We start from the raw sequence: 11,308 nt of genomic DNA, 5'->3' as shown, positions 1-11,308 counted from the left end.
TCTAAGAGTTACTATCATTTACTTGGATCCAAATGTGAATTTTTTTTTTTTCTGTTCTCGTTCTCAAGAATTCAGTTCTTTAGTTTTTTCTTTTGTTGGAGTAACTAGGACACAGTTTTCGGGGGTAACTTTTGTACTTGTACTTCTAGTGGAACAAATAAATTATTACAATAATTTTGTTGTCTTGAGCTGAATTTTGCTCGGTAATCACAAGCTTGTATGGGATCACATTTATTACTAGTTGCCTTTCAATAAATAATGAATATATCTCATTTATCTTTGCAATTTTGGCTCTAACAATTGCAGCTTGTGACCTTTATTATAAGTTTGTAATGCCTGAGCTAATTTTAATCAAGCATACCACTTCCACTTTCATATCACAGACCATCTCTCTATTTTCTGTCATTTTCACTGTTTGGGTTCTATATTATGCTGAAATGAAACGCATAGGCCAAACTGTGCATGATTGCTTAGAGCTCCAGGAACGACTCCATCCACTTTCGTATGTGAAACATGGTTGAAAAGATCAACCATCAGGCTTTACTTTGTTCTGTGGCATTCTCCATCTCTCCGTCTTATCCTTTGTCACCCTTTACATTGCACAAAACCGAATTGAGGGCCAGTGAGTATTCCCTTATAATTGGGAAATGCCTTGTCAATATGTTTGAACTAGTTCACAAACTACTTCAATAGTTCCCTGCTTCAAGTCTATGATAGTTGACATTGTATCAGTTTCATGCCAAACGAAACTACTGGACTAGAAAGACATAATAGCCCTTTGTGGTAGATAGCCGCTGCAATTGGACCCTGCAGTTAATATGACAGTACTGGAGTAGCTGATATTTATAAGTTTCAAGTTCCTTTATGTTCAACAAACTATTGTAACCACACACTCAACTGTACACACTAACAAAAGTGGTCCTTGGAAAACAAGAGTCGTCTCTAGTTGAACCCTGCACTTAATATGACAGTACTGGAGTAGCTGTTCCTATACGTTCAACAAACTATTGTAAACACACACACAGTACACACTAACAAGACAGAAAGTGTATGTGCTCATCTGGATCATATATTAAGTCAACCAAAGTGTGCTCATCTGGATCATATATTCTATATATTGATTTTTATGATCGTAATGAACTTGTTGATCACATATTCTAAATCTTCCTATCCTATAAATTAGATTGTCATGCTCAACATAAAACTACCTATTTCACAACCCAACACCACCCATATTTATCTCAGTCTCTTTAGCCCAAAAAAGAAATAAAAAATGGGGGGAGTTTTGGTTATGAAATTGGTTTTGATATGCTCATTAGTTTTAAATTCTATGTCCATTTTCTGTTGTAGCTCCATGCAATTGAACCATCCGAGACTCCAAGGGAATGAGACGGATAGGCTGGCATTGCTAGCAATGAAAGCTCAAATACAACACGATCCGAACCGGGTCACAAGCTCATGGAATGAAACCCTTCACTTTTGCCTGTGGCACGGCGTCACCTGCAGTCGACGACATCACCAAAGGGTGACGAAGCTGGAGCTGGGCTCTCAAGCTTTGGGGGGATCCATATCTCCACACATAGGAAATCTAAGCTTCTTAAGAGTGCTACATCTCCTGAACAATAGCTTCACTCATCAAATCCCTCCTCAAATTGGGCATTTGCATAGACTGCAGGTATTGCTTCTACACAATAACTCATTTACTGGCACCATCCCTGCCAATATATCCAATTGCTTCAAACTCATCACTCTCCGTCTTGATAGAAACAATCTAGTGGGTCAAATTCCTCCCCACCTCAGTTCCTTGTCAAAGCTTCAGACTTTTGTTTTGGAATTCAACAATTTAACAGGAGAGATCCCTCCTTCTTTGGGGAACCTTTCGTCTCTTGAGATATTTGCTCTTAATGCTAATAACTTAGAAGGAAACATTCCTAGTTCTCTATGCCAGTTGAAAAGATTAACAGGTATCTATTTCGGATCAAATAGGTTATCTGGTATCATCCCTTCCTGCATTTACAACCTCTCTGGCATAGTTACTTTCGCTGTAGGAGGAAACCAAATTCAAGGAAGTCTTCCATCAAACTTGAGCAATGCTTTTCCCAACCTTCAAATGTTTTCCGTTGCCGACAATCAATTTACTGGGGCCATTCCTTCCTCAATATCCAAGGCAACAAATCTTGTGGTGTTTCAATGTTCGTCAAACAAACTCTCTGGACAGGTGCCAAATTTACGAAATCTTCATAACCTTATGTGGTTCGTTGTCATTGGTAATAATCTTGGAAGCAGTAAAGATGGTGACTTGAGTTTTGTTTCAGAATTGATCAATGCCACACGACTAACTCGGTTGGGGTTCAGCTTCAACAATTTTGGAGGCACGTTGCCCACATCAATATCCAATCTCTCAATCAATCTCCAAGGCCTTGCAATTGGAGAAAACCACCTACATGGAAGCATCCCAACTGGATTAGGGAATCTTGTCAACCTGCAAGCACTCGGTATGGAAGAAAACTCCTTCACAGGTAGCATCCCCACAAACATTGGGCAGCTTTCAGGGCTTGGGCGGTTGTTTCTTAACAACAACCAATTATCAGGGAGCATTCCATCTTCTCTTGGAAATTTAACATTGTTAACAGTTCTCCAATTGCAGGAAAATATTCTAGAGGGTAGCATCCCTTCCAGCCTAGGGAAATGCCACTGGTTAATCGAATTGGTTCTTTCTGGAAACAATCTGAATGGCACGATACCGCCCCAAGTTATTGGCCTCTCATCTTTATCAACAATTTTGGGATTGGATAGAAACCAATTGACTGGTTCACTTCCCATGGAAATTGGAAATTTGAAGAATCTAGGTAGACTGGACGTTTCTAACAACTTGTTATCAGGAGAACTTCCCAGTAGCCTCGGCAGTTGCCAGAGCTTAGAAATCCTGATCTTGCAGGGCAACTTCTTCTTGGGGGCCATTCCTTCATCTATGAAGGACTTGAGAGGGATTCGATATTTAGACCTTTCTCAAAACAATTTGTCAGGAGATATTCCACAGTTTTTCGAGCGCTTTGGAAACTTGGAGAATCTGAACCTATCCTTCAATCAATTTTGGGGAGCAGTACCAACTGAGGGTATTTTTAAGAATGCAAGTGCTATTTCAGTTGCAGGAAACACAAGACTCTGTGGCGGTATTGCTAATCTTCAACTTCCTGTGTGCAAGTCTAATGAGTCTAAAGGAGAAGGATTGTCTCGTAGAATGAAAGTAGTGATCTCTCTAGTTTTCGGGTTCATTGTGTTGGGACTGGCTGTGGTGCTCGCTCTATTCGTTTTTCTTTGTAAGAAAAGGGAAGAAACAGAATTAAACACTTTTGGGAACTCTATTTTGCAAGTTTCATATGCTACTCTTCTTAAAGCTACTGACGGGTTCTCTTCAGCTAATTTGATTGGTGTGGGTGCTTTTGGATATGTGTACAAAGGAATTCTTGAAGATGGTGTTATTGTTGCTGTGAAGGTGTTCAACATGTTGCATCGGGGAGCTTCTAAGAGTTTCATCTCTGAATGTGAGGCCTTGAGAAACATCATGCATCGAAATCTGGTCAAGATTCTAACTGCATGCTCGAGCATTGATTTCAGTGGCAATGACTTTAAGGCTCTTGTTTATGAATTCATGGACAATGGGAGCTTAGATGATTGGTTGCATCCATCCACTGGAAATGAAGAGCTAACAGAAGCACCCAAAAGTTTAAGTCTTGTTCAGAGGCTTGACATTGCCATTGATGTTGCTTCTGCATTGGATTATCTTCACAACCACTGTGGAACCCCAATAGTTCATTGTGATCTCAAGCCAAGTAACGTTCTTTTGGACAAAGAGTTGACTGGACATGTTTCTGACTTTGGGCTAGCAAGGTTTCTCACAGATTCAACCACGAGTGTTTCTGGAAATCAATCAAGCTCCATTGGAATTAGAGGATCAGTTGGTTATGCTGCTCCAGGTAAAATTTTCTCATATGCTTCAGACTTCCCCTGTTTTACTCTAACGTGCATAGTTAAAAAATAGTGAGAGCTATTTGATTTATGCACAAATGTAGTAACAAATATTTTTGATATTTTTTGAAATGTAGAGTATGGTATGGGAAGTGAGGTATCCACATACGGGGATGTCTACAGCTTTGGCATTCTTTTGTTAGAAATGTTTACGGGGAAGAGACCCACTGATCACATGTTCAGTGACAGCTTGAATCTTCATAATTATGTGAAAACATCTCTCCCTCAAGGTGTTTCCCAGATTTCAGAATCACTACTTCTTCAAGAAGGCACCACCAACGTCGCTGAAGCTCAAAGGCACAGCCAATGGAGTGTAAAAGCACAGAAAACTGAAGAGTGCTTGACTTTGATACTTGGTATAGGAATTGCATGTTCTGTTCAATCCCCCATAAACAGAAAGGATATTAGTGATGTTGCATCTGAATTGCATTCAATTAGGGATAACCTTCTTGGCTAGAACCTTCAATTGTCACTGATCTATTCTTCTAGTATTTTGATATCTTTTGTTTTTCAACCGTGTTTGAAGTGTTGTTGTTACCAATTCATCTTGTATTGAGTGTGTAACTTTGTGTTTGAGCCTTTTGAGGCTTTGATCCCCTAATGTGCATTTCCGAATTATTGGGTTGTTGACTTTTTATTGGCACATAGAGTTCCTACTTCATCCTTACTCTGTTTCATTTTTTGATCCAAACCCCAGGCATATCTCTTAAATCTGATAACAGATCGGCAACTTCTTATCAAACAAATTTAAACATCTATTCTTTCATACTAATAGGATTGATTAGTAACTATAATTGTAGAAGAAAATCAATATGCACTACTAGTACAAGTCCCTTCACTGGAACTTTCTTGTTGAAGAAGTTGCAGTATTTACCAAAACCAGTCAACGTTTACCGCATTCTTTTTTCCTTCAACTTTTCCTAGATGGTTCTACATAATATTTTACTTAGCTCTCCATTCTATCACGGCCGGTATATCTGTAAATGTTATATGAGCTTGCCTTGGCATGTAGTCACTGCAATGCAAATTAGAAAATGCAATTATAGAGAAAATCAATATATATGAACAAAACACAGGAAAGCCGAGAAGACCAAGGAGGCAAGGACCTTATAACAGAATCAACATTGGTGCTGCTTAGTGCTTATTAGTTATTACAACACATTAACAAGTAAAAACACAGTGTTTTGGTTAAGCTGCTGCCCGGATATATATTGTTTACTTTTATACAGTGTGGTCTCTTTCTTTCTTTCTTTTTTTTATTTTTTTTATTTTTATTTTATATTTTTTTTAAGGAAAATATGCTGATTGAAATTACAAAATGCATCCAGAAAATAAAGAAGCAAACTTTGCCAGAAAATATGAAAGCCCAGAACTCAAAAACTTTGCCAGATATACTAAAGAAGCAAACTTTCAAGCTAAAATTCAGAAAGGGCCATAAGAAATGTGCATATCATCCCAACTCTGTTTTATTTTTATCAAATCCCCATGCATAACTCTTAAGTCATGTTTTTGATAGCAGACAACTTTCTATCAAACAATTTCATGCGTCTACCTTCAAAACTGTTGCTTGTAGAATTAATCAAATTATGAATAATCGATCGATTTTATTTGGATCAATCATCAGTTAACTAGAAGGATTAAAGGACGTCAAATTGATTTACTTGTCATTTCCTAATACTATATCCTAGAAATGAAGACAACTCCACATTTATGATATACGAGACAACATATAGATTTTGAACTTCGTCTTGGAGTTTGATTACTGTAATGCAAATTAGAAAATACAATTATAGAAGAAAACCTATATATATATATTGATTGAACAAAATAGAGGAAAACAGAGAAGACTAGAGACCTTAGAACATAAAAGTTGCAGGTATAACAAAAGAGTTAACTTTTTGCATTTTTCTCACTCCTTTATTCTTTCTTAGATGACTACATAAGGTAATTTTTAAGAGTTTCGTCTGCTGGTAAACCAATATATGAAACATCTATATATGAAACAGAGGATATATAAACACAAAACAGAGTAAACAGAAAAGGCTGGAGAGTTTAGATAATAATAACAGTATAAGGTCGGACTTCTAAAGTCTCCGGACTTCTAAACCATGCATATTAAGACATTTACAATTGCTGCACAACCTGAAGAGTAGCATCATGATAAGATAAATTCAAGAGCACCTGATTTGGCAACATTCTCTTGCTGCTCTGACAAACAGCTTGATAAAGCACAACAACAATACTTACCAAAGCACTACTTTAATCAAAATACGGGCTGATATAAACTCTTCATCAATAAACTAGGCAAAAGAAAAAATGCATTGTCTTACCATTATTCTCAACAGTGTCTGTCACTTGATCACTATTAATCTCATCGCTTTTATGGTCCGGAATCTAGTGTAGATCCTAACCCCGCACGAAATTCTTCTTTCCAGGCATCCCTCTGCTAATGTTGTTACGCCCTTGCCTACATGTAGTTCTCGTTCCAATGGTACAGAGCTATCTACAACAACATCCCTCAGTTCTGCATCATACACAATCCAAACACATACTCTTAACAAACATATAATGCAACACTTCATCTAAATTGGAAGAAATAAACACCTGGATACCAACCTGAAGACACCTGCAACCGGGTTTCGGTTTTGGCCGGAACCAAGGTAGTAAGAAGTGGGGTTTTCTCCCATGTCCACATAAGAATAGTTGTTGACATGAGCACTATAGTATTAAGGGAGATTTTTTACCCTTCAATCCATTAAACCCTCCTTTCATTCTACCTACACAATAACAAGACCAAAAATAAATTTATATATCTCTGAACAGTTAGCTTCTCAAAATCACAAAATATATATCTCTACACACAAAACTCAAATCTTCAACATCATATCCCAGAAGTGCAGAAACATACACATACGGACATACCTGATTGAGCTGCTGAGGAGGCGGTGGCGGGGGTGGTAGATGGTGGATGTGAGATATCGGAGCAAGCGATGGGGACGGCTGCTCCGTGCGGCAGATTTCGGTCGGTCATGGCGAGATTGAGGGTGATAATGGTGCGCAAAATAAGGAGGAGGCAAGCGATGGGGACTGCTGGAGGCAAAAGTTTGGGTTGATGAGATTCAAACTCGTTCAGACTCTCACTGTCCCAAAGCTGCTCTGTGCGGCGGATTTCGGTCGGTCATCATCCTTTGTGATCCAGTTATGACACATGTGCACCGCATGTGATTGCAGTAAACATAAATTTACTGACCTCAAAGTTTTCTTTGGCATTCCTAACACAACAGAACGTGAAAGCCACGCCACTGTTAAAACCCAGCGGGGTGGTCAGCGGACGCTCGCCCCATGGTACACACTAACAACAGTTGCCTTTGAAAAACGAGAGTCGTCTCTAGTCGGAAGCAAGTGAGTCAAGTCGGTCTTGTTCTGGAAGAATGCAATGAATCAATCAACAGTAGTTCTCCATCCCTTCGAGTACTTCTTGATCTTCCTATCAAATCTAACACAAAACTACCTATTTCACAACCCAACACCATCCATATTTACCTCAGTCTCTTTAGTCCAAAGAAGAAACTAAAAATGGGGGGAGTTTTGGTTATGAAATTGGTTTTGATATACTCATTAGTTTTAAATTCCATGTCCATTTTCTGTTGTAGCTCCATGCAATTGAACCATCCGAGACTCAAAGGGAATGAGACGGATAGGCTGGCATTGCTAGCAATGAAAGCTCAAATACAACACGATCCGAACCGGGTCACAAGCTCATGGAATGAAACCCTTCACTTTTGCCTGTGGCACGGCATCACCTGCAGTCGACGACATCGCCAAAGGGTGACGAAGCTGGAGCTGGGGTCTCTAGCGTTGGTGGGATCCTCTCCACACATAGGAAATCTAAGCTTCTTAAGAGTGCTGACTCTCAAGAACAATAGCTTCACTCATCAAATCCCTCCTCAAATTGGGCATTTGCATAGACTGCAGGTATTGCGTCTACACAATAACTCATTTACTGGCACCATCCCTGCCAATATATCCAATTGCTTCAAACTCATCAGTCTCCGTCTTGATAGAAACAATCTAGTGGGTCAAATTCCTCCCGAGCTGAGTTCCTTGTCAAAGCTTCAATATTTTGTTTTGCAAGTCAACAATTTAACAGGAGAGATCCCTCCTTCTTTGGGGAACCTCTCGTCTCTTGAGGGATTTGCTGTAGCTGGTAATAACTTAGAAGGAAGCATTCCTAGTTCTCTATGCCAGTTGAAAAGATTAACAGGTATCTATTTCGACTTAAATAGGTTATCTGGTATCATCCCTTCCTGCATTTACAACCTCTCTGGTATAGCTGTTTTCGACGTAGGAGGTAACCAAATTCAAGGAAGTCTTCCATCAAACTTGAGCAATGCTTTTCCCAACCTTGAATGGTTTTCCGTTGGCGAAAATCAATTTACTGGGGCCATCCCTTCCTCAATATCCAAGGCAACAAATCTTGTATCGTTTCAATGTTTGTTAAACAAACTCACTGGACAGGTGCCAAATTTACGAAATCTTCATAACCTCATGATATTCAGTGTCCATAGTAATGATCTTGGAAGCGGTAAAGATGGTGACTTGAGTTTTGTCTCAGAACTGATCAATGCCACACAGCTTATTGAATTGGACTTCGGCCAGAACAATTTTGGAGGGACGTTGCCCAAATCAATATCCAATCTCTCAACCAATCTCCAAAGATTCGTGGTCAATGAAAACCAACTACATGGAAGCATCCCAACTGGATTAGGGAATCTTGTCAACCTGCAATACCTCGAAATGGAAGAAAACTCCTTCACAGGTAGCATCCCCGCAGACATTGGGCAGCTTTCAGGGCTTGGGCGGTTGCTTCTTGACAACAATGAATTATCGGGGAGCATTCCATCTTCTCTTGGAAATTTAACATCGTTAGCAAATCTCCAATTGCAAGAAAATAATCTAGAAGGTAGCATCCCGTCCAGTTTAGGGAAATGCCAGTGGTTAAACGTATTGTTTCTTTCTGGAAACAATCTGAATGGCACGATACCGCCCCAAGTTATTGGCCTCTCATCTTTGGCATTGGACAGAAACCAATTCACTGGTTCCCTTCCGATGGAGATTGGCAAACTGAAGAATTTAGGTGCACTGGACATTTCTGACAATTTGTTATCAGGAGAACTTCCCACTAGCCTCGGCAATTGCGAGAGTTTAGAAGAACTATACTTGCCAGGCAACTTCTTCTTGGGACCCATTCCTTCATCTATGAAGGAATTGCGAGGGATTCGAGAATTAGACCTTTCTCGCAACAATTTGTCAGGAGAAATTCCACAATTTCTTGAGAATCTGAAGTTGGAGTACCTGAACCTCTCCTTCAACCAGTTTTGGGGAGCAGTACCAACTGGCGGTGTTTTTAAGAATGCAAGTGCGACTTCAGTTGCTGGAAATGCTAGACTCTGTGGAGGTATGGCTAGTCTTCGACTTCCTCTGTGCAAGCTTAATGAGTCTAAAGGAGAAGGGTTGTCTCGTAGAATGAAACTTATGATCTCTTTAGTCTCCGGGTTCACTCTTTTGGGACTGGTTGCTCTTTTTCTTCTTGGTAAGAAAAGGAGAGAAACTAATTTAAGCACTTTGGGGAACTCTTTTTTGCAAGTTTCATATGCTACACTCCTCAGAGCTACCGATGGTTTTTCTTCAGCCAATTTGATCGGTGTGGGTGCTTTTGGGTCTGTGTACAGAGGAATCCTTGCTGAAGATGGAGTTGTTGTTGCTGTGAAGGTGCTTAACATGTTACACTGGGGAGCAGCTAAGAGTTTCATGGCCGAATGTGAGGTACTGAGAAATATTAGACATCGAAATTTGGTCAAGATCTTAACTGCATGTTCAAGTATTGATTTTGGTGGCAATGATTTCAAGGCTCTTGTTTACGAGTTCATGGACAACGGGAGCTTGGAAGAGTGGTTGCATCCATCTATTGGAACCGGAGAGGTAACAGAAGCACCCAAAATTTTAAGTCTTAATCAGAGGCTCAACATTGCCATTGATGTTGCTAGTGCATTGGATTATCTTCACAACCATTGTGAGACACCGATCGTTCATTGTGATCTCAAGCCAAGTAATGTTCTTCTGGATGGTGACCTGACTGGACATGTTTCCGACTTTGGGCTGTCAAAGTTTCTCTCAGAACCAACCACTAGTGTTTCTGGAAATCAATCAAGCTCCATTGGAATTAGAGGATCGGTTGGTTATGCTGCACCAGGTAATTTTCCTCATATGCTTCAGAATTTTTTGCTCACCCTGTTTTACTGTAACATATTTCAAAAACACTGAGAGCTATTTGATTTATGCATATGTAGTGACAAATATTTATGATATTGTTTAAATTGTAGAGTATGGTATGGGAAGTGAGGTATCCACATACGGGGATGTCTACAGCTTTGGCATTCTCTTGTTAGAAATGTTTACGGGGAAGCGACCCACTGATTACATGTTCAGTGACAGTTTGAATCTTCATAATTATGTGAAGACAGCTCTCCCTGAACTTGTTTCAGAGATTTCAGAGTCACTAGTTCTTCAAGAAGGCACCACCAATGTCGCTGAAGCTCACAAGCACAGCCGATTAAGTGTGAGAGCACAGAAAATTGAAGAGTGCTTGACTCTGATACTTGGTATAGGAATTGCATGTTCTGTTGAATCCCCCACAAACAGAAAGGATATCAGTGATGTTGCATCTGAATTGCAATCCATTAGGCGCAATCTTCTCAGCTAGAACCTTTCAAATTATTATGTCTTGTGATGTCTAATAAATTGTTGTATGGTTCTTGTATTCTGATCTGTTTTGTTTTTGAATTGTCTCTGAAATCCTGTTGCTACCATAGTGGTTCTTGGAATTTGCATGTTAATGTACGAAAATGAATAAAAGAGTACTAATACTTACTGTGGAATTTTGTATCCTAAATTGAAACACGTACATGATCCCATTCGGATCAATGAATCAAGCTGAAGCTGTCATGAGCTTGATCAGTTGTACTGCAACATCCCGACATCCATTCGGTTGTGTTTTGATTTTATATTTTTACCAAGTGAGCATGAAATCGATATTGAGCATGTATTTTGTGCTGTGTGTGATTTCTGTGTTCCTGCTACAGTTGCTGGGAAATAATTAAAAACGTTCAGTACTATTGTCTAAATTAATGTGTCTCGATCAATCCAGTGTAATAGATCATGCTTAGATTTAGAAAGAGTGACTCTGCAAAAGGCAATTGAGACTTTCGATCTGGTAACG

The 11,308-nt window shown here is 39.5% G+C and overlaps 1 protein-coding gene across 1 annotated transcript; it reads left to right on the top strand.

The window, feature by feature from the left end:
- Window positions 1-1,255: 1,255 nt before the first annotated feature.
- LOC133714022 (probable LRR receptor-like serine/threonine-protein kinase At3g47570) lies at window positions 1,256-10,898 on the top strand. The gene is made up of 4 exons (XM_062140037.1): window positions 1,256-3,977; window positions 4,107-4,318; window positions 9,835-10,282; window positions 10,413-10,898. Exons 1-4 carry the CDS (start codon window positions 1,274-1,276, stop codon window positions 10,790-10,792), a joined length of 3,744 nt encoding a protein of 1,247 aa, XP_061996021.1. The 5' UTR covers window positions 1,256-1,273; the 3' UTR covers window positions 10,793-10,898.
- Window positions 10,899-11,308: the final 410 nt, after the last annotated feature.

The sequence above is a fragment of the Rosa rugosa genome, chromosome 6 (genome assembly GCF_958449725.1).
Source record: "Rosa rugosa chromosome 6, drRosRugo1.1, whole genome shotgun sequence".
Lineage (NCBI taxonomy): Eukaryota > Viridiplantae > Streptophyta > Magnoliopsida > Rosales > Rosaceae > Rosa > Rosa rugosa.
The sequence above is the reverse complement of the archived record's forward strand: the minus strand, read 5'-3'. Positions and strand labels throughout refer to the sequence as shown.

Coding starts and splice junctions, on each gene's coding strand:
- LOC133714022 (XM_062140037.1), top strand. CDS start 1,274: ATGGGGGGAGTTTTGGTTATGAAATTGGTTTTGATATGCTCATTAGTT. Junction 3,978..4,106: donor AGTTGGTTATGCTGCTCCAG/GTAAAATTTTCT, acceptor TTTGAAATGTAG/AGTATGGTATGGGAAGTGAG. Junction 10,283..10,412: donor GGTTGGTTATGCTGCACCAG/GTAATTTTCCTC, acceptor TTTAAATTGTAG/AGTATGGTATGGGAAGTGAG.